The 23,223-nt window shown below is 38.0% G+C and overlaps 2 protein-coding genes across 2 annotated transcripts; both read right to left on the reverse strand.

The window, feature by feature from the left end:
• Window positions 1-7,546: 7,546 nt before the first annotated feature.
• Window positions 7,547-11,824, reverse strand: LOC136783662 (uncharacterized). The gene is made up of 4 exons (XM_066743912.1): window positions 11,468-11,824; window positions 9,994-11,416; window positions 9,165-9,564; window positions 7,547-8,243 (listed from the first exon to the last, which is right to left on the reverse strand). Exons 1-4 carry the CDS (start codon window positions 11,822-11,824, stop codon window positions 7,547-7,549), a joined length of 2,877 nt encoding a protein of 958 aa, XP_066600009.1.
• A 7,945-nt stretch (window positions 11,825-19,769) lies between these two features.
• On the reverse strand, window positions 19,770-21,130 carry LOC136783664 (uncharacterized). Its single transcript, XM_066743913.1, has 2 exons — window positions 21,037-21,130; window positions 19,770-20,956 (listed from the first exon to the last, which is right to left on the reverse strand). Exons 1-2 carry the CDS (start codon window positions 21,128-21,130, stop codon window positions 19,770-19,772), a joined length of 1,281 nt encoding a protein of 426 aa, XP_066600010.1.
• Window positions 21,131-23,223: the final 2,093 nt, after the last annotated feature.

The following is a 23,223-nucleotide window of genomic DNA, read 5'->3' on the forward strand; positions in this document are numbered from 1 at the left end:
TTGTATGTTATAATGATAATGATTAATTAAGCAGCCAATTGAACGTTTTTTCAAATATAAATTATCATTTGTTTTGTAATGCTCCACTTTTCTAATAGGTGCCTGTTTAACTGTATCATACCATTTTACAAAATCATACAGACATGTAGATTCAAGTTTCTTAGGCCTGGTTGGATAATAATAATCTATCATTGAGTGACAAAATATGTCCGTGTAATCGGGACTCAAAGCTTCAATTTCCTTACGAGTTTTTAATTTTCTCCTACTTATCATATGAACATCTACCCATCGAATAGTGGTTTTTGGATCTGTTATAAATAACGGAATTCCTAACAAGCAATCTGCAGCTTCTAACGCACCACACTCCCTATTATTTAACATTCGCATTCCAATATTCCATAAATTACTACGTATAGATTTAGTAGAATTTATAACGTCCAGTGTGTCTGTTATGTTACTTTTTTCTGATTTAGATACATATTTAGTAGTGTACCACGTTAATAAAGTCGATTTTTCTCCGACGAATTGTATATCCATATTTCCTTCCCATGCACAAAGAATTGCAGGATTATAATCGTTAATATTAACTTCTTCTTGTGATCGTGGTAAGTCGTAAAGTCTATTCTTTGTTTTCAATTGTTTTCGGCGCCCCATGGATACAGCTACGTCTCTGATTAATAACGTATCAGTAATTGGTCTAGAAAAACCAAATCTGCAAATCTGACTAGTCTTATTTTTGGTTTTTTTAGCACGTAAACAATAACTGTTATGTTTGTGTCATTGGTGTTTATCAACGCGTCTATATAATTCAGGAGAAATGTTTTGGGATGGCATTCTGCAAGTAATATACTTTAAAATAAAAGCTGCTACATCTTCATTAGAAGATTCATTAATTATTGGAGCATCTTTTATCCAAATTAACATATGAAAATGTTGAGTACCTCTACCTTGATACTCTCTACGTATAAAGTAATGCGAGACTTCTCCAATAGGATTGTCAGGTGAAGTTATAAAATCAATTATTGCTTGTAATTTATTTTTAATAAATCTAGATACTGATATCGGATCGGAAGCAATAAGCTCATTTATTGACATGGTTTTCGATTTGGGACTATTTATTTCACGAAGATATTCAATCATATCTGACCAAAGCCATTCGCTCGGACTAAGTGTCAAGAACCATGTGGCAGGTCCGTAGTTATGAATCATACATTTCAACATGCATCTTGGTCTAATCCAAAATTGCGGTGTATTGCGTAACCTACCAAAAATAGTTTTTAAATTAGTTTCCAGTTGATGTTTTGACAACTTTTCTAGATAACTAGAAGCCGTATACTTTTCACGAGGATTCGTAATATTTAATTTATGAAATATACCAGCATTAATGTTTCGTATGTTACTGTCGTGTACTAAATAAAATAAGTATTGTATATTTAAACGATATCGTGAATGTTTGGGCATAAGCCTTGATTTAATAAATTCGAAATCACTAAGACGAACACTTCGGTTTTCATGTTGTCCATTAATTCCATACGGAAATAATCTGGAAAGCACATTACGTCTAATTGTTTATAATTATAATCCAATGGACGATCATGAATTTTCAGCATTTGAAAAAGCTCAGTTGCCGATTCATTAGTTCTACCTTCATACATTGGATAAATTGTATACTGATCATAATATGAATCAGATTGAGACTTTTGTGTTACTAAAGCTTTGTTTTCCTTATCGTCGTTATTTATTTCTTCCAATATTTCATCGTCTTCTCTCAAGTCATCATCTATTTGGAATTCAGTGTCTCTTAAATCAGACTGTAATAACAAGGCATCAGAAGATGTAGGTAATACTATTTCTGAATACAAGGGATTATTATCTTTCAGCCATAACAAAGCGTTCCATACTTTATTTACATCCACCAAATTTTCCCATACAATATTTGATTTAGTAGGAATTCCTCTTACTAATATGTACAATTCATGATTTATATTTATTGGTACATGCGAAGGACAAATTTTTTTAAATGTTTCTTCCAATGGCAAAGGCAGATGGAATGTTCTACCTTTAACTTTAGGAATCATGCCCCTATGTGGTATATTTTTATTCATAACAGTTCCCATTCGCAAAACAGTTTGAAATGCTTTAGCTCTTTGAATCAGGATTCGTTCATAATCATTCAGGCTTTCTATTTCTTCTGGTACTTTCTTTGCATCTAAATTGTTCAAAATACACGTAGGTGGCATGATATTAAAACGAATTTTACTTTTACAATACTGACAAATATAAGCAGCATCATTCTCTTTAAATTCTATATGCTGCAGCAGCTTGCTCCAAAGTTTTGAGCCATACGTTTTATTACAAATTTTTATTCTCGTTACATTTCTTTCAAAACATAACTTTTCACAAGAAATGCAAGACCATTTCGGTATATCGATAGAACGTTTTGTAAAAGCTTTGAAGGCAAGAAAATATTGAGATTTTATGTCGTCTTCATTTAAATTAATTTCTGTGAATTTCTCTCTATGTGCTGCAGCATTTTCTTGAGCTTCCTTCGATATCTCTTGCAGTAAATTGACGTCATTTTCATTCAAAGCTTTGTCCAAATTTTTAAGTTTTGCATCTAAAGCCATCAAATCGTATAACAATCTTTTAATGTACCTCACTTCAGGAAAATGAGAAGACAGTATTTGTGTTGTTATAAATTTTGACCTACAAAGCTTATAATTTATATAACAACCACGTGAATGGCCGAGTTTGTTATGATTTACTTTATTAGAACAACGGTTTGTATCCGTTATAAATTTGTGTAACTTTTTTAAGGTACACTGTAATAAATTTTCATAAAATTCTTTTAAATCATTTATTAAATTAGCATCTTTAATTTTACAAAGAAAATTACAATGCCATATCTTCTTAGTTTTATTTTTGGATTCCAAAATAGGCATGATATTAATACATTTACCCTCAGAATTCATGATAATTTCATTAATATTTCTTTCAAAATCTCTTCTAGTAGTAGGAAAATCTTCCCCTGTGCTCACAGAGAAATCTAAATTTGCTTCAACAATTTCACTCATTGCATAGTAAGAAGTTTCATAGAAATATTGTTCCGAGGAAGCAATATGTTTCGACAATCCACATAAAGAATTCACTTTATTCATAATATCTATAGAAGTACATTGTTTAGACCGAGTTACAGAAACTTCAGCCTTTTGTTTAATTTCTTTTAAATTTTTCTTCATGCTCGTAATATACAAATTTCGAGTATATAAACACCATTTTATTATGTGTTCGGCTTCCATTCTACTTTCTGTTAGCGAAGGAATGCCGATAGTTTTTGTTAAATTTTGTATGTACCTTTCAGCAGTAAATTTTAGCGCTATATTATTGTTTTGTCTATTAATGCGATTGTATTTATTAATAATTTTCTTTGCAACATAATGTTTTGCTGATTTATTAGTTTCGTAATATATTTTTCTTTTTTTCAGTATAGTTTCTTTATTGGATTTATATGATTTTTTTTTCTTTTCTAATATAGCTTCTCTATTAACATCATATGACAATTTCATTTTCGTTAGTCTAGCTTCTCTATTTGTTTTATGCGATATTTTATGTTTTTTAATTTAGCTTCTTTATTTGATTCATACGATATTTTTCGTTTTTTTAATGTAGCTTCTTTATTTGATTCATACGATCCTTTCCGTTGTTTTAATGTAGCTTCTTTATTTGATTCATACGATACTTTCCGTTGTTTTAGTATAGCTTCTTTATTTAATTCATACGATACCTTCCGTTGTTTTAATGTAGCTTCTTTATTTGATTCATAAAATCTTTTTCGTTTTCTTATAATATCTTTTTTATTTAATTCATAATATATTTTTTTCGCCACTGCTCTATTACTATATCTATCATCACAATTAAGTGAATAATTATTAAATTTAAACAGTTTCGGATGTGAGGAAAGTTCATATTCACAAATGTTTGACAAAGCGTGTTTCTTAGATGTAGAATTCAAATTGGAAATATTTTCAGATACATTAATTTGTGTATTTTCGGTATTTAAACTGAAATAATTTGATTCTTTCTGTACATCGATATCTGTACTCTTGGCATTTTTATACATATTATCTACCCTTTCAATTTTCTTATATTTATTATTTTTGAAATATTGAATGTTAGCTTCTTGGTCTTTTTTGTAAGTATCATCATTCGTTTCTTCTCCTTGAAACGATATTTCACTTTTATTGATCATTAAAATACTATCGTTCGTATCAATACTTAAACTTAATCTCAAATTATTTTCATTATCACATACCTTTTTACTATCACCAATAGCTTTGTTTTCTTTATCGGGTTTTCGCTTTTCTTTGATATAAGTAACAGCTTTTTTCAACCGATCTAAACGTTGTTCTTCACTTTCCTTTTTTCTTAATTCTCTTTTTCGAGAAGCTGCTTTATGACGATTTTGTAATACCTCAAACGTAACAATTTTAGCTTTTTCATTTTGTCTCTGTATAATTGGAAAATGATCTAAGCGATTCGATTTTAAAATCTGTATCAAATGTTGACGCATTAACTTTTGATCATATAAAACTTCATTAGGTTTAATATTGTATAAAAGAGACGTGGCGAATGCTATAGCAAATACTCCACAATCATTTCCGTTTCTTTGCGATTGCACTACTGGAAATATAACTGATTCATTGTCCAAATTATAATATGGGAACAATCTTTTAAAAAATGTTTTATGATGGGCATGCAACCTTTTCATATTCAATGAATCATAAATATATATTGATTTACCGTCATAATAAGAACAAACCCAATGACCGCCTTGATTAGATTTAAAATCATCACAGCTATGTAATATTTGAATATGTTTTAAATTTTTTGGTACACTTTCTATATTATTAGGAATCTGAACTAATAGTGTACTTTGTGGATTATAATTGGAGCATGATTTTAATATATGAAAAAATCGATTCATGTGCTCATCCTCCAACCACTGGCCATTTTTAATAATTTCTTCATTTCTAGCGCAAAGCTTCATGATGGCTGTTATCAACAATTTGTATATTATACCAGTAAATATACAGATGTTAAATTGATAATAATATTTAATATTAGTAAAAAATACGTAATATTATGAATCTTTAATTGACGCTTTTTAGCAAACCAAATCGTGCTTTTTAACAAGTGTATGGCCGCTTTTCAACAGGCGTATGGCCGCTTTTCAACAGGCGTATGGTCGCTTTTCAACAGGCGTATGGCCGCTTTTCAGCAGGCGAATAGCCGCTTTTCAGCAGGCAGAAAGAGAGAATAAAAAGACAGAGCACAGGGAGCAAATGAAAGAGGGAGTGTGCGAAACAATGTCCCAAGTTGGCTCCGAACCTGTGGTCAGAAGGGAAGGTCTTATTCTAGAATAAAATATTCAAAGCCAAAAATAAGAGGTAAAAGGAGTTTTTATTTAAATAAATAAACTGTACAAAATTTTACAATATATTTACAAAAGAACCGCTAGATTAAAATGATCGACTTCCTAGGGAATTTGTCGTCGTCAAATTCTAGGGAATTTCGGTAACCGAAGATTCCCAAGAACCCCAGAGACTAGAATTCCCCAGAAAGGAACGCGGACTTATAAGCTCCCGGACTGGACAATTTTCCCTAGGGTATTCCCTAGTAAAATCCCCAGTCATGGGAGGAAGCGGAGTTGGAGAAGTGGTTTTAGGGAAGGGGAAGTCCCCTTACCCTTCAGCCTCCTTCTCCAAGAGCTATGGTGGCTCCGAGCCACCCCAACCCCTAGGGTGATTCTACCCCTCCCACTACCCGACTCTGTCGAGAGCCCTGGAGTTTAGGGTCGGAACACAGGGTCCGAGGTAGTCCTCGGAGGCAGTGTGGAGGGGAAGGAGAGGGTTAATTTCTCCCGGGAAGTCCCCGGAGAAATCTCCCTTACGAGGGAGGATATTGCCGCAGAGGGGTAGTCCCCTCTTGGTAGGCAGTGGGTGGTGGGTGATACTTACCAAAGTATTTGCCCGATGAGTTCGCCGGTGGAGGCGCTCTTCAAGATGCCGTTGAGGCTAAAAAGGCTGCTTCGTTGCTGCGGTTGCTGCTGCTACGCAGTCGGTTGAGCAAGGCTGAGGTGCGATGGGTCCTTATCAAGGACCCATATAAGTAATTCCGCGGCACGAAACTTGCCAGCGAGAGAGCTGCTCGTGGCGCTGGCCACCTAGTGGCCAAGCGCGCAAGCTGTGCCGAGGCCGCGACTAGCCATGGCCAGTAGACGCGCAAGCGCGCCGTGGTAAGAGATAGAGAGAGACAGATGGAGCGGCTAAACGCTGTTGTTCTAGCCGTCCTTTGTAAGCGCAATAGAGATAGGGAGATATAGCAGAAAATGAGGAATCTACTTCTCATCATTTTTGCTCCTCCCGATCTCGAACAAACTCCCCCCGTTGACGCGATGGCGTCAAGAAAGGAAGAATAAAGTGAATTCAGATTTAACGGATTTATTTACAAACTAAATAAAATATAAAAAGATATAAAACAGATAGGGACGAGACGACTAAGTTTTCAGTTTCATGTGGAGCTTCGCTGAATGAAGCTCCAATGACGGAGACCACCGCAGGGTGATCTTGCCCTGTGGGGCCCAGGCCTTCCATCTCCGTAGCTTGAGGGCCGTATAGAGAGGCACCTCAATCTCCTGCCCGAATGCGCGGACTCTGATTTTTTGAGCATTGCGCTCGAGCTCCCTGGCGCTGGGATCGTCTAGGACTTTCCCAGCCCAGTTCGCCGAGGCAATGCTCTTTTTAGAGGCGATGACGGGCTTCTGCCGTCTCGCCCGTGGTCGTGGTGCTGGAGGTGGAGGTGGTGGTGGTGCCGGCTTCTCTTTTTGCCCCGCCGGGAGAACGTGGCCGAACAGCCGTCGAAATTCAGTTTCCTCCCGGGGGGCATGCAATTCGAGGACATCGTCCTCCTCGTCCTCATAGCCTACGCCCAGGAGGTGGGCCCACGGATAATCCGCCATTCTCAATATCGCTGCGCCAAAAAGGACAAATGATGAGTACGAAGACTCAGTAAGTATGGTTGGAGATTTGGAAGAAAAGACATGGCGGATATCTGAAGTGTTCCAGAAGGTTTGGAACAGGAAAGAGGGCGACCTGAAGAGTCCCAGGACGCCCGAGAGAGGAGGTGGTAACCTGGAGAGTCCCAGGAAACCAGGAAGAGAATAAGCAACCTGAAGAGCCCCAGGAAGCTTGCGAAGGAAGTATGGCAACCTGAAGAGTCCCAGGATGCCGGAAAGCAGGGTGAAGATAGACCCTGATACTACCCAAAGTGAGGGCTAAGAAGGGAGTTTACAGAGTTGCGAGAGACTCCGTTGAATCTCTTTTCTCGCGGTTTTAACTATCGCTACGCGAGCTACCCCGTCTACTCCAGGAACTAGTTGGAGAATCCGGCCCAATGTCCACATGCGGGGAGGATTGTTAGGTACTTTGACAAGCACTAAATCTCCTTCACCGAATTCCGAGTTAGAGATCTGCCATTTCGAACTATGCTACAGAGTATGTAAATATTCGGACGACCACTTCTTCCAAAATGTTTCGGTGATTTGATTCACGGTTTGCCAACGGTTTAATGATGATTCGCGTAAATCCAAGGTGGAAAGTTCAGGGGGGGAATTTAATGCCCGTCCTGACAAGAAATGCCCCGGAGTGAGTACGTCCAACGACTCTGGATCATCATGTAACCGCGATATAGGTCGTGAATTTAAGCAGGCCTCAATCTTGGTCAGTAGTGTGGTCATTTCCTCGAAATTAGGCACGAAAACTCCGATGGAGAGCTTCAGGTGGTGCTTCATACTTTTTACAGCACTTTCCCAAAGACCACCCCAGCGGGGAGTAGCGACCGGGATGAATTTCCACTCGATTTCGCTGAGGGAATCTGTTTTCTGAGAGCGGGCGGCTTCTAAGGAGCATTGGTAGGCGCGTTTTAGCTCAGCGTCTGCCCCTTGGAAATTAAGGCCGTTGTCTGAGTACATGACGGCGGGTTTTCCACGACGAGAAATAAATCGAGACAGCGCGGCGAGGAAGGCCTCGGTATCCAATCGAGAAACAAGTTCCAAGTGAACAGCACGGGTAGATAGACATACGAATACCGCCACGTAACATTTGATGGACTTGGCATTGCGACCGTGATGTAATTTCACTATGAATGGCCCAGCGTAGTCTACTCCGGTGTGTTCAAAAGTAAGACTGCGAGAAACCCGAGCGGCAGGAAGCGATCCCATAAGCTGGCTACCGAGTTTAGCGCGTTCGCGAACACACGTGATGCATTTGTGAACGCATGATTTTACTAGATTCCGCGCATTTATGACCCAAAACCTTTGTCGCAACGTGGACAAAGTTAGTTGGAGCCCCCCGTGAAGTGTATCTAGGTGAGTTTGCCTAATAAGAATGGCCGTTAAGTGGCAATCCGGAAGAATAATGGGGTGTTTCATTTGTTCAGAAATTTCGGCGTTCCGAAGCCGCCCCCCTATTCTTAGGATTCCGTGTGAATCAATTACCGGATACAATGAAAGAAGCTTTGAGCGTGACGGTATACGAGACCCATGATTCAAGGCTGAGATTTCGCTCGCGAAGTGTGTTCGTTGAACAACCTTTACCAAGGCTTCAATCGAACTGCGAATTTCCGATGCAGACAGGAGGGAGTCCTCCCATTGGCCGGTTTTCCTGGTCCGCTGGACAAATCGAAGAACATAGGCCATCACTCGGACCAGTTTAGACCAAGACGAAAACTTATCAAAAAACCAACACTCAGTTGTGTCTAGTTGAGCGGTTAACGCTACCTTCCGACTTTCTTCCTCGGTTTCAAAGACCTGAACAGGTTTTGCGGTGTGCTCACGGAGAAAAGCAGGCCCATGCCACCAAAGTGAGTCCTCTGATAACTGTTGAACACTGGTTCCTCTTGAGCACAAGTCTGCAGGATTCAACTTAGTGGGTACATAATGCCAGCTGGCTTCCGGTAAATGCGTTTGAACGTACGAAACGCGATTGGCCACAAACGTCTTCCAATGGACGGGTTGCTTTGCTATCCAAGCTAACGCGACCTGTGAATCCGAGTAACACCGAATCGCATCACAACTCCCGACCAAGCTTGTCTTGACGTGAACCAACAACTTGACTAGAAGTGCGGCTGCAACCAACTCCAACCGAGGTATTGAAGTGGTCTTAATCGGCGCGATCTTTGTTTTGGACATTACTAAATGTACCGAAAAATGACCGTTCTCATCCGTGAGACGTTCGTAAGCGACTGCACCGTAGGCCAGCTCTGAGGCGTCGCAGAATCCGATTAATTCACGTTTTCTAGTATTAGGCGTTTGTCCGGTCCATCGTGGAATGCGCAAAGACTGTAGATCTCGGAGCTGCTCATAGCACTTGAGCCACTTGGATTGGACCGGTTCAGGGATCTCTTCATCCCAAGAGAGTTTGAGTAACCAAGTGGATTGCATTAACTGCTTTAGAGTAATGACTAGAGGAGAGATCCATCCCAATGGATCAAAGATTTTAGCATTCTCTGATAAGAGGATGCGTTTGGTTAATACACCAATAGATGAAGGAGAAACACGGAAGCGAAAGCTATCATCCGCGTGATCCCAATATATACCCAAGACTTTACTTGACCCAGCAGGATCCTCAAAGAAAGAGTGCGGCTCGGTAGGTTCAAGCGGGGAAGCCCCCGGTTGATTGAATGCCCATTTGCTTAAGGAGAAGCCCCCTTTCGCCAGTAGAGCGATGAGTTGTTCCCTGACCGAACTGAGTTGCTTTACGTCATGGGCCCCAAAAAGTATATCATCTACATATGTAGAATTTAACAAAACATCCTGCGCGAGAGGGAAGTTAGCTCCGTCCGTGGAAGCTAATTCGCGCAAAACTCGCGAGGATAAGAAAGGTGCCGGTCCAGTACCGTAGGTCACCGTGTTGAGTTCGAAAGCCTGAAGCTCACCGGAATCAGTCTTCCATAAAATGTTCTGATACTTGCGGTCCTCAAAACGCATAAGAATCTGTCGGAACATCTTAACAATGTCTGTCACGCCTACATATCGAAAGGAACGCCAATTCAGCAGGATCCGCGTGATGTCCTGTTGGAGTTTTGGTCCAATGAATAACGTATCATTAAGCGAGACGCCAGTAGAGGTTTTAGAAGATGCGTTGAATACAACGCGAATCTTTGTCTTCTGATTCTCGGTCTTAAATACTGCATGATGAGGCAGGAAGACGCGAAAATCAGAGTTCATAGGAACAGGAGACATATGTCCCAACATAATATACTCCTGTAAGAATTGAGAATAACTTTCAGCCTGGTCTGGAGAAGTTTCCAATCGCCGAAGTATCCGTGATAAGGTTTTCTCTGCTACCCGAGAAGAAGAACCTAGACTATGCTTTTCGATGTCGGATCGAAAAGGTAAAGCGACGACAAAACGCCCCGAGGGGGTGCGTGTTACCGTATCCACAAAATGTTGTTCACAGAGGGAGTCCTCTGTGGACATGGGTTTGACTTCAGGAACTTCTTCCAGTTCCCAGAAGTCGCGAAGAGTGTTCTCTAGGTTAAAGCAATGATGAACCGTGAGGCTATGAGAGTGACCCGCCTTAGGTACGACTCCAGCTACGATCCACCCGAAAATAGTCCGCTGGGCTTGCAACGAATTATCAGGAGAATTAATGTACGGGCCTTCTACCACCGACGTGAGATAATCTGCACCAATGAGCACATCAATTGGAACCTTGGTTGAAGCGAAATGATCAGCGAAATCGATTCCACTAAGCGATGGAAAAGACGATCGAGAATAAGTCGGAGGGAGATATTGAGTAATCATTGGTAAGATTATTGCAGTTACATCCAACGAAACACCGTGTCTTGAGAGAGAATGAAGGGTAATCTGTGCCTCTGCTCGAACGTTTTGAGCCGAAGTCAATGCAACACCATGAATGGTAGCATTGATACGTTTTCGCGGTATTCGTAACTGCTGAGCTAAATTTTCTGAGATAAAGGAAGTTTCTGAGCCCGTGTCAAACAGTCCGCGGACTATGATACAAGAACCGTCAGGAGCATCGATTTTAGCAGAGAACGTGTCCAACAGAACTGAATGTGTATCGGTAACGCTGAGATGCGTTGTAGAATGCGAGCTAGAGGGTTCAGGCTCGGAGGCGGAGTTTGCCGCAGGGGTAGTCCCCCGTGACTTGCTCCCCCCGGTGCCAGATTTGTCAAAATGCAACAACGTATGATGCGTTTTACTACATTTCCTGCAGCGTGACGAAGAAGAACAATTGGAGCAACTATGCCCTGGCCTCAGGCAGTTGATGCAGAGGTTCTGTGAAAATGCAAACTTTGATCGAGCCTGACGGGTCAATGCAAGGTAGTCCTTGCACTGATACAAGAGATGGTTACTACCACAATGAGCGCAACCGGTACTATTCACACTCGCAGCGTGTGACTTCAAGGATCTCCCGGATTCCTTTTTGGAAGTTTTAGGTTTGTTACCTAATGATTGCAATGAGTTAATGTGTCGCGTCAAGAACTCCGAAAATTGAAGAAAGGTGGGATAATCCTTGCTGCTTCCTAGATACATCTCCCAAGCCAAGCGGAGGGTGTCATCCAGTTTGTTCTTCAGTGAATGAACAATGATGGGATCCCAATGATCGACGCCGTAACCCATAGTTTTAAGGGCGTTGAGAGCAACCGTAACAGAGTCCCTAGCTTCTTTCAGAACTTTAAAATTGTCACCCCGAAGCGTGGGTACTTGCGAGATCTGATCTAAGAACGTATCCGTGATCATCCGTTTGTCAGTGTACCGAGCTACCAGAGTGTCTCATGCTATCTCATAGTTCTCGGAGGTGATCGCTAAAGATTTAATGACCGTTGCTGCTTCTCCTTGCAGACAGGATTTTAGGTAATGGAACTTGTCCCGACCGGAGACATACACTTTGTCGTGAACAATGGAACTGAACGTTTCATAAAAGTTGCTCCATTCTAAGTAATCCCCGGAAAACTTTGGTAAATCGATAACTGGAAGCCTAATGTGGTTTATTTCGCCTGAAGGCGCAGTGGGACCTGATGCCGACAAACCCTGATTGGGTCGAAGTTCATCTAGATGTCCTAGGATGAATTCTTCCGCGTCACTATGGGCATCAAGGGCCGCTTGATACCAGTTATCGGTTACGTACTCCATTTTAGCTAATTCGGCCGGTTTAGTGTGAGTAGTGATCTTAACATGAGTTTTATGCAACGCCTTAAGCCACTTCTCGACGGCCGCAAGCCCATCCTCCAAGAATGGGAGGGTGAAGTTGTGGACTCCACGCTTCTTAATGTTAACGACCAACCGAACGAATTCATCCCGAATCATGGGCACGTAATTGATCGCTTCCAGTAATTCCCCGGAGCTAGGCGTAGTCATCTTGAAACTCTATTCCAGAACAAAACCACAATCCAAAAAACAGCCCGGAATACCCACTCAGGAACACTGATGCACTTCGAACGTTTTTTGCCGGATATCCGGCTCGAAGGACCAAAAATTTGTGCGAAACAATGTCCCAAGTTGGCTCCGAACCTGTGGTCAGAAGGGAAGGTCTTATTCTAGAATAAAATATTCAAAGCCAAAAATAAGAGGTAAAAGGAGTTTTTATTTAAATAAATAAACTGTACAAAATTTTACAATATATTTACAAAAGAACCGCTAGATTAAAATGATCGACTTCCTAGGGAATTTGTCGTCGTCAAATTCTAGGGAATTTCGGTAACCGAAGATTCCCAAGAACCCCAGAGACTAGAATTCCCCAGAAAGGAACGCGGACTTATAAGCTCCCGGACTGGACAATTTTCCCTAGGGTATTCCCTAGTAAAATCCCCAGTCATGGGAGGAAGCGGAGTTGGAGAAGTGGTTTTAGGGAAGGGGAAGTCCCCTTACCCTTCAGCCTCCTTCTCCAAGAGCTATGGTGGCTCCGAGCCACCCCAACCCCTAGGGTGATTCTACCCCTCCCACTACCCGACTCTGTCGAGAGCCCTGGAGTTTAGGGTCGGAACACTGGGTCCGAGGTAGTCCTCGGAGGCAGTGTGGAGGGGAAGGAGAGGGTTAATTTCTCCCGGGAAGTCCCCGGAGAAATCTCCCTTACGAGGGAGGATATTGCCGCAGAGGGGTAGTCCCCTCTTGGTAGGCAGTGGGTGGTGGGTGATACTTACCAAAGTATTTGCCCGATGAGTTCGCCGGTGGAGGCGCTCTTCAAGATGCCGTTGAGGCTAAAAAGGCTGCTTCGTTGCTGCGGTTGCTGCTGCTACGCAGTCGGTTGAGCAAGGCTGAGGTGCGATGGGTCCTTATCAAGGACCCATATAAGTAATTCCGCGGCACGAAACTTGCCAGCGAGAGAGCTGCTCGTGGCGCTGGCCACCTAGTGGCCATGCGCGCAAGCTGTGCCGCGGCCGCGACGCGCCATGGCCAGTAGATGCGCAAGCGCGCCGTGGTGAGAGATAGAGAGAGACAGATGGAACGGCTAAACGCTGTTGTTCTATCCGTCCTCTGTAAGCGCAATAGAGGTAGGGAGATATAGCAGAAAATGTGGAATCTACTTCTCATCATTTTTGCTCCTCCCGATCTCGAACAGGGAGAAAAAAGGAGAAATAAAAGAAATACCTTCCCCAAAATTTGCCTGAGGATCTGAAAAAAATTGCAGAAGAATACTTTGATTAAAAAAAAACAATATTGAAGGTTATTGGATTACTACTAGTGTATTAAAGATATATACTGTCCATATTTTTATAAAATAAGAAACAATTTGAGTTATAAAAAATATGTATATCGTTTTGGGTCGGTACCGACGCTAAAAATTTTTATTAAAGTTACAGTATACGGGGTCAGCCTAATATACACAAATATCGTAATAAATGGCATTCTGGTTTCTCACGTAGAACCAAATGACTCAAAATTATCTTTTAATCGGCTTTTAGTCAATTAGATGATTAAACGATGTCTATTAAAATGACGTTTAATGAAGTGTGCTATATGAATTTGTATACTTTTTACATAGCATATGCTTGCCAATCGTAATTTGAAATTGAATTTTTCAAAAGCGGACTGGCAGTTAAGTGTAGGTAGATATATCTTTTTCCTCACAATCACAGGATTAATCGGACAAAATGGAGATCAATGACTTCTAACAGCTGTTTTAATTGTATCAATAAGTCTGATGCCTTTATTGGTATTTTGGAAAGCTCTTGGGATATATGCTAAAAGAATACGTAATAAAAATAGGGTAAACTATTGAATAAATGAATGTGACCTTGAAATGACCTGCCCAACGCAATTTAAGATTATATACTTATAAAGCGTACTGATACTCTTTGAAGCCATACCATTTTTATCTGAAATATTTTTTACTAAAATGAGTAATTTCCACAAGATATTTAATGGTTTTCACATACTTTCTCCTCGCCCTGTATAACCTTTTCTATTTGACAAAATACTTGATTGCAGGGTACAAATAATGTTTCATATAATTTTAAATTAAAATTCGTGTAATAAAAATGAAAAATTATTTGAAACATGTAATACATTATTTTATATTAATGAAGGAATCATTTCATTCAAGAGCAATGTTGATTATATTGAAGAACGATGTTGCTGATTTAAAAATTGCAAAGTAATTTATACAAGATTTCGATTTAAACAAATATTAATGCTCATCGAACGAATATAAGTTTGTATGCAGTCAATGTAATATTTTAAAACAGTTAAACCTTTCGTTTGAGTTAAATATATATTAATTTCAAACAAATGCAATCTGTTTTAATTTGATATATCGATGTTCTTGATTAAGCATAACTATCGTCTTGCATTGAATACGAAATTTAATTTATGTGAAACCGAGAATAATGAAACTCTACAATTCTTCGCTTGATGCAAGAAATAAAATGTTTTGTTTCAAGAAAATGTGTTATTGAATTCAGAAATTTATGACAATGCGTTTCAACGATTTTATTAAAGTATTCAGTTTCATTAATCGAAATAAATATATGTTTATATGTAAGGAATATATTATTTACTAACTCTAACAAAATTAGTTTTCAGGGAAATAATTTTCCTTTTCTATTAAATGAATGTTAATTTGAAAGTAAATGAAAAGTTACTTTTGCCTTGTGATCAAATATTAATCAAAAAGAAAACATTTATTTCATTCAATAACACAATAATTTGAAACAAAAACATTGATTTTTCTGGTTCTAATATTTATTATTTATATATTTTCATAATACTAATAATTATTTTGTTTCAACCAAATAAATAAAAATTTAAATGAATACCATGAAAATTGCCTTTCAGATAAACCAGTTTATCTCAGCCAAATGGGCGATGATTTTACTTCAATTAATTATATTTTTAAATCAATTAAATTCAATTATTTTTTTATTTTGTATTAATATTTGTTGGTTTTTAATTAAAAATATTAAATTCAAATAAACAAAAATGCAAATAAATGTGTTCATTATATCCAAATGATTTTCTGTTTAGTGTGTGTATCCGAAAGGTATACGAAAGTATAGAACGCCATTTCTGGCACTGCCTTTATACTAACTTGGCGTACAGACACCGCCACATATGCCGTACTAATTCAGTATACTTTCCGCACAGCTTATGTATATTATGTGTACGCAGAGAGTATAGTAACGTAGGACGCCATGTCTAACGGTGACTGTACGTATAACTTGTCTTTGTCTCTTTCCTCTCAAACTACCCTTCGCCATTTTCTCACCATTACGCTGCTAAAGATACAAATTGAGCCAACGATAGAAGTTTTAAGCAAGATTATTAGTCAAGATTTGTGATTGAATTTTTAAAATGAGTGTAATATAATCATATGTTAAATAATATATTTAATATTAGATTGTGTAAAGTGACCATATTTGTGAATAGTTCTCTTGGACAATAGTGAAAACTGTTTGAACACCGATGTGTACACCAACAGTGAGAAAAGAGGTTAAAAACCAAAGAGAATCTCTAATTATTAGATAAGTAAAAATTTACTAAAGATAAATGGTACACATAACTCGAACTCAAAACCATGTATACTTTGTGGCTTTTTTTGATGTTTCAGGTATTAAAGTTTATCTTTTAATAGTGAAACAAGGACGCACACACAGACGCTATTGAATATTATCGTTACACGAGTAAGTTAAATTAAAGATACAAATTATATTATTAAATTCTTAATAATTCGTAAAAATGTTGGATTTGACGAAATCATGCTAGTCCTCAATCTTAAAAGGATTGCTAAATATCTTATATTTTAACTCTTAAAAGACACATCTCCCTAAAATTGCATAAATAGCAAGCAGAGTTTTCGGCATCTAGGGGTATTCCAATATCTACATTGTTGCAGATATAGAATATCCATTTGCTGGGAAGTGATAGAGTGAATATTTTTATGAATACCATAAGAATATAAATTCATATCCTGCCGATGAAATATCTGGGACATTATTAATTTAGTACAATTAACTAGTACACTCACCTTTTATTGTACGTGTTAAAAACCCATGCGAGAGTTTAAAAGTTAATTACCGTAAATTTTAAATATTTAACAAAATGGTAGCAAAAACCATGCCAATTTATATATATATATATATATAGTATATTACCTGTATCGTCTATTAAGGCAGCTGCTTGTGGTGAGGACCTATCTGCTATTTTATCTATAAAATTAATATAATTATTTGTTTAAATATATATATATATATATATTGTGACGTGGCCAAACCTAGGCGCCTTGGCGGCGTCACAAACATGATTATCGAGGCTCCTCGCCCTCTCCTATACCCCCTCCGGGTTGACTATATTGAAAATTATGTCGTAACCAAACAACTAAGCGATTTTATAGGCAGGTTAGAATGAGCTTTTCAGCCCAAGGTCAGGGGAGGTTCCAGGATCACCGCGGAACCCCGCCACCCACAAAGGTCAGAGATCTCATTTCTCCACTTATTTATTTTACATACCGCTACCGAACGGTAATCGTTAGTTCTATAGTCTGTTACGTTTTTCGGCTTTCTTTTCGTACATGGCGCTCCGTTTAATCCGTAATCGCTTGTGCGGTATGTCGACCAGAGTGGGGGCCTTGCCTCTCCGCTCTCCTATTCCTATGCCACCTCAAGGAAGGACACCAGCATCACCAGGATCGTCACCCATAGACCCTTCAGCTTCGCCCTCTCGCTTTCCGGACTCCCGATAGTCGGCGCACCCCAACTCAACCAGATTGGGGCTAGCAGAGAAGCTCTATAGGTCGCTGCGCTATACCAGATAGGCCTGAGTAACGTAAAGTACTCAGAATATAAAGAAGGATCATATCCGGATGGAGTAATTATCGCCTAGCCGCCCTCGCGGAGAACACCTATCGACAATTCATTACGAAGCAGTCTCAGCTCAAATCCATCGCCACCGCTGCCGCCAACATCAATATTTGGAGTCGTTCAGGACGGAACTTCCGCCTGTCGACGGAAAAGAAGAGAAAAGAGCTAGAGAAGAGGATAGCCTAACCTCGCGGATCCTCGTGAATCTTCGATAATGCGATCGATATCCGAGCCTAATAATGACTAGGTGGGGATGATCGAGAGGTGCCGAGATCATTATACCGCGATCGCGGTCGAAATTTGGCCCTTGTTGGAATCCGAAGTGAATCTGGAGCCCTCCGAACCTGACCTACGACTGTTTCCAGGAGCCTGGTTGAATCTATCGGACCACCGTTGTCCTGAGGAAAGCTGCCGTATTCGAGAGGAAGAGTTTGAGGTATCGAAGCCGGAAGAATTGAGCGGATCGGTGAGTGCCTCCCTCGGGTCGACCATGCCAGTAAATGCTTAATTTGTGTTATATCGAGTCATCTCTCGTAGTTGCTAGAAAGCCTTTAATTTTAGCTTTGCGTAGGATCATGGCCCGGAATTCAATACCGATACATTGAAGAGTTATTTTAGTAGATTGTCGGGAAGTAAACTGGAGAAAAGCGAATTATCTTCCTTATTGTTTTAGTTATTTGTCGTTGGCGGTGTCGCGCGTCGAGGCCTGCCTATTGTAGGCTCGGCATAATTTTCGATATCTTTATAGAGTTTTCCGGGACGAAATTGCCCGAGTTTTTGTATCGTTTAACGGATTGATAGCCCAAGATTGAGTGTCGCCGCGCATCAATTCCGTCTCCAGCTCACTTCCCTCTTGAAGACTAAGTTCTCCGCTTTTGAGGCGTGTGAGATTATTAGAGTTCTGTTGGAGTAAATATTCACGTATATTAGTTTGTCGGTATAGGTGATTGGCCGTGATCATAGGCAATATTCACCACCTTTTTCTCTAGAGTGAGTTGTATCCTCTTCAAGTACCTCTACCTGATACTTGTAATCCTTTGAGAAATTATAATAATTAAAATTGTATTAGAGTGTGGCGGGCCAATTGATTTGCGAATTTCGACTTTTGCTCCTATAATTTGATTCTGAGGTGTTAATGATCGTTGTAAATAGCTTATTTTGTGAATAAACCTCAGAATTTTCATAGGTAAATTATGCCTTTTCCTTTATTCGGATTGTACCCTATTAGTTCATGATTATCTTAGCCGCTTTATCGAAAGCCTCTCCTAACCTAACCCCTCCCCATTATCCAGATCGGGACCGAGCTAGCCCAGCATTTTGGGGAAAATGTCGCTATATCGAATCAGCGAATGTTATAGAGGATAACGTACTAGAGAAAACTGGTCTAGGTGGACCTGGCGCCCAACATATCGTTTATAGAGTTTGAGTTAGAGCCTTTGAGGAGAAACGTAGGAGTCATCGTGTATTAGCCTTTGGGTTGTAACGTATCGTTCCCCAAATACCGTGTTGCAGAGTAGAGCGTAGTAGAAGTTTGCTCTACGCGGCAAGTTTTATCCACCAGGGATTTTTGCCGCGTAACAATATATATTTAAACAAATTGAAAAATACTTTAAAAATATTTTTTTCATAGTATTTGGTATTATTAAATTTTATAATACCATATGATTGTCCATCATCAGCTTCGTCACTTTCCTCATTCTCTCCAATATCGTCCTCGCCTCCATGTACAGCTTCCAAAAGCTTTGATACATTTAAGATTTCTCTGCTTAAGATAGGTTGACGATAATGCTGCTTATGTATATTTTCAGCATGCCCCATAAAAGCAGCTAAATCAGTGACCTCGTCGTCTTTTAAATTTAAAGCAGAGCATACTGTAGCAATATGTTTCCGCAGATTTGTCCCACGTAAAGTCTCAGGATTTGAAGCCCCGCATTCCTCGGAGAACTTTGTCATGAGATTGTAAGCTCTTAAGTAACGATAGTCACCTTTAATTATGCCTGGTATACCGAATAGATATGGATTTTTTGGATGAACCTCAGCTGTTTGACGATACTTTACAATTAATTTTAAATATTTTAATATTTGTTGGGACAGCAATACGGGAACAGTTCTTCCTAGCTTTCCACGTATTGCGAATCGTACATATTTTTCTGCTGTTTGTTTTTCTTCAATCGTAAAGTTTTTATATTTTTCACCTACTGTTTTTTCATCAACTTTTTGATAATTTGAAAAATCTTCGACAAATGTACGTTCGATCTCTCCTGCTCTACGCCTGTTAAACAATTGTATCGACACTAAACAGCACTCTGCCAGTTTTTTCCATAAGTCAAAAGAAAATTTTTCTTTTAATGAAGCATAAACAGTTTTCATTTTACCAGATAAAAAACATATTAGTTTTTGAATATCTGAGCGTGTTGGTAGAAGCTTTTTTTTTGTCTTTTATTTGTATATTGTGTTTCGATAGCTAATCGTGCTATCGACGAAGAATAGTCCTCGGTAAATAACTTCAGAAAATCTTCAGTTAATTTGACCCTTTCACTGTCTTCTCTTTGTATGAAAACTGTAATTGCTTTTTTAGAGACTTGTTTTAATAGAGTGCCTAAGGATGTAGCTATTGATGGTGTTTTAAATCCGGTTTGCATCTCATTTAAGCCTGCTAATGATTGAATTGCGCTAATGCATGAGTTATAGTGTTTTGGAAATAAAACTGAGAAGAGATCATCTACATAATTATTTATTTCTCGTAAAGCAATAAGAAAACGACCAAGCTGCCTTAGTTTTTGTCTAATCATGTCGTAGAAATGAGGATCTCTATATTTTTCACACAACTTATTTCCAAATATGATGCATAACTCATCATAACGAATAGTTCTTGTAGTATCATCATCTCTCATAGTTGGAAAGACGCGTTTACGTAAAACAGGGCAAGCAATTTCATGGATGCGACCTGTAACTTTTCTTGATTTGCTTAAGACAGTTCTAGATTGCTTTGAATTTTTTTTGCTGCATCTTCTATAATGGTGTCTAATAGCTGATTTCGAATACATGCCAGTGCATTGTGGACAAGTAGAGAAATCAGTTGCATTTTTCTTACAATTTTTATTAGGACGCCTCAATACTTTAAGCTCCCCTGTATTAATATCGCTATTCGTATTGAAGTGGAATTGGCCTCTTTTTCGAATAGTGGATATTAAACTTTTGCGTTCTAGGCGTCCTTTAGGAATAAGTAAAAAATCTTTCACTTCCTTAACATCTGCATGTTTTCTACGTAAATGGCGGGCAAGCTTTGTCTGTTCCGTCTTGCAGTATATGCAAAAATCCTTTTTACTGCCGGATTCAACATGCTTTACAATCATCTGCTCATCATTTGGCACTCTTTTTCCTACAGTTGAAGAATTAGATATTTCCAATGTTGTGTTCAACGATTTTTTTAAATTGCTCTTATTAATTGAAACCACTGAATCATTTTGCACAATATTATTGCTTTCAGAATCTTCGGAATTTGACTCATTAGGCTTATAACTAGACTCACTTGAATTCTGATTTAAAAAAGCACTTTTATCACTTTCATAATTCCCTGATAAAATCACAAGTAGTAGTTGTTAATGGCATTTTTGATAAAATTTTGAATAATGGTGGATTTTAATAAATATTTACCATCTTCATGTATATTAGCTAAGTTAAATTGTGGTGGATACGATACATCTTCAAGACTAATATCTTTATAGGCTGTTAAATAAAAATCCTTCATAATCTCTACAAATTTTCGCATATTTAAATTATGATTCAATCAATTTTTATGTATATTTGCAATTTAAATAATAAAAGCATAATTTAAAAATTATATGGTCTAGTTTCATTAAAACAAATACGTATTTTTTTATTGAAATGTATAAACTAATTTAAATTAAAACCTTATAGTAACTGTTTACTTCCAAACGTGCATCAATATATGACTAAAATTAGATTACCTGATGAAGAATTAGGAATTATCGAATTAATATCGTTTGAATCCAAACATGTCAGTTCTATAACTGGAAAAATGTCAACAATATAGCAAAAAGTTATTAAACTTATTTCTTCCTTATTATTACTTCTATAAAAAATTTTAATGAAATTTCTTCATATTGCTAATATTTTCCGAGCTGAATAAAAATTTATACAGGCCCTTCGCCCAAACAAATTGTTATATAACTCTGTAAATATTAATCATATTAAAAAGTTGTACTTGAAATTTTTTCTTTAAATCGTCTCCTCTTTTCAGATTTTCCGGGTTTGCACCCTATAATCTCTAACCCCGTATATTGTGGGAGATAGAGTGCATCACAGTTGCTACAATACATTAATTTTTATGAAAATTCACGATAAAAACTAGTTTTGCTACTTCCAAGTACCGTATCTCCCACAATTTATTAGCGAATTTAAAGAAACTGTGGGGAAATGCTCAGCAAATAATCTCCTGCAAATCGTATATCTTGATTTATTTCAAAAAAATTATATTTTTTCTGAAAAATAACAATATTGTATATAGGCTCCTAAAATTTAAAAAAATTAATTTTAACAAAAATCAGGATATACGTTTTGTAGAGGAGGACCTGTTGAGTATTTTTTATGAGTTTCATTAATATCGGTTATAAATTGAGGGAGATAGAGTGATTCGCAGTTGCTACAAAACCTTGATTTTTATGAAAATTCTCGAAGAAGACTAGTTTCGCTACTTCCAAGTACGGTATCTCCCTCAATATATAACCGATTCTAATGAAACTTATAGGAAATACTTAGCAGGTCCTCCTTTACAAAACGTATATCCTGATTTTTGCGAAAATTTCTTTTTTTTAATTTTAATAGCCTTAATATAAAATTGTTATTTAACAGAATGAAGTAAAATTTTTTAAAAATAAATGAGGATATACGTTTTGTAGGGGACTATGTGCTGAGCATTTTCCCTAAGTTTCATTAAATTCGATTATAAATTGTGGGAGATACGGTACTTGGAAGTAGCAAAACTAGTCCTTTTCGTGATTTTTCATAAAGATCAATGTTTTGTAGAAACTGCGATTCACTTTATCTCCCACAATTTATAACCGAATTTAATGAAACTTAGGGAAAATGCTCAGCACATAGTCCCCTGCAAAACGTATATCTTCATTTATTTTTAAAAAATTTTACTTCATTCTGTTAAATAACAATTTTATATTGAGGCTAGTAAAATTTAATAAAAGAAATTTTCACAAAAATCAGGATATACGTTTTGTAAAGGAGGACCTGCTGAGTATTTTCTATAAGTTTCATTCAAATCTGTTGTAAATTGTGGGAGATACGGTACTTGGAAGTAGCGAAACTAGTCCTTTTCGTGACTTTTCATAAAGATCAATGTTTTGTAGAAAATGCGATTCACTCTATCTCCCTCAATTTATAACCGAATTTAATGAAACTTTGGGATAATACTCAGCTAATAGTCCTCTGCAAAACGTATATCTTGATTTATTTAAAAAAAATTTTATTATTCTCTAAAAAATAACAATTTTTGATTTAGGCTCGAAAAATTTTTTAAAAATAAATCCAGATATAGGTTTTGCAGAGGACTATTAGCTGAGTATTTTCCAAAAGTTTCATTACAATCGGCTATAAATTGTGGGAGATAAAGTGAGTCGCAGTTTCTACAAAACATTGATTTTTATGAAAAATCACGAAAAGGACTAGTTTTACTACTCCCAAGTACTGTATCTCCCACAATTTATAACCGAATTTAATGAAACTTAGGGAAAATGCTCAGCACATAGTCCCCTGCAAAACGTATATCCTCATTTATTTTTAAAAAATTTTACTTCATTCTGTTAAATA

Source organism: Prorops nasuta, unplaced genomic scaffold (assembly GCF_024137725.1).
Source record: "Prorops nasuta isolate Cenicafe-Biocafe unplaced genomic scaffold, Cenicafe_Pnas_1.2 PNAS00034, whole genome shotgun sequence".
NCBI lineage: Eukaryota > Metazoa > Arthropoda > Insecta > Hymenoptera > Bethylidae > Prorops > Prorops nasuta.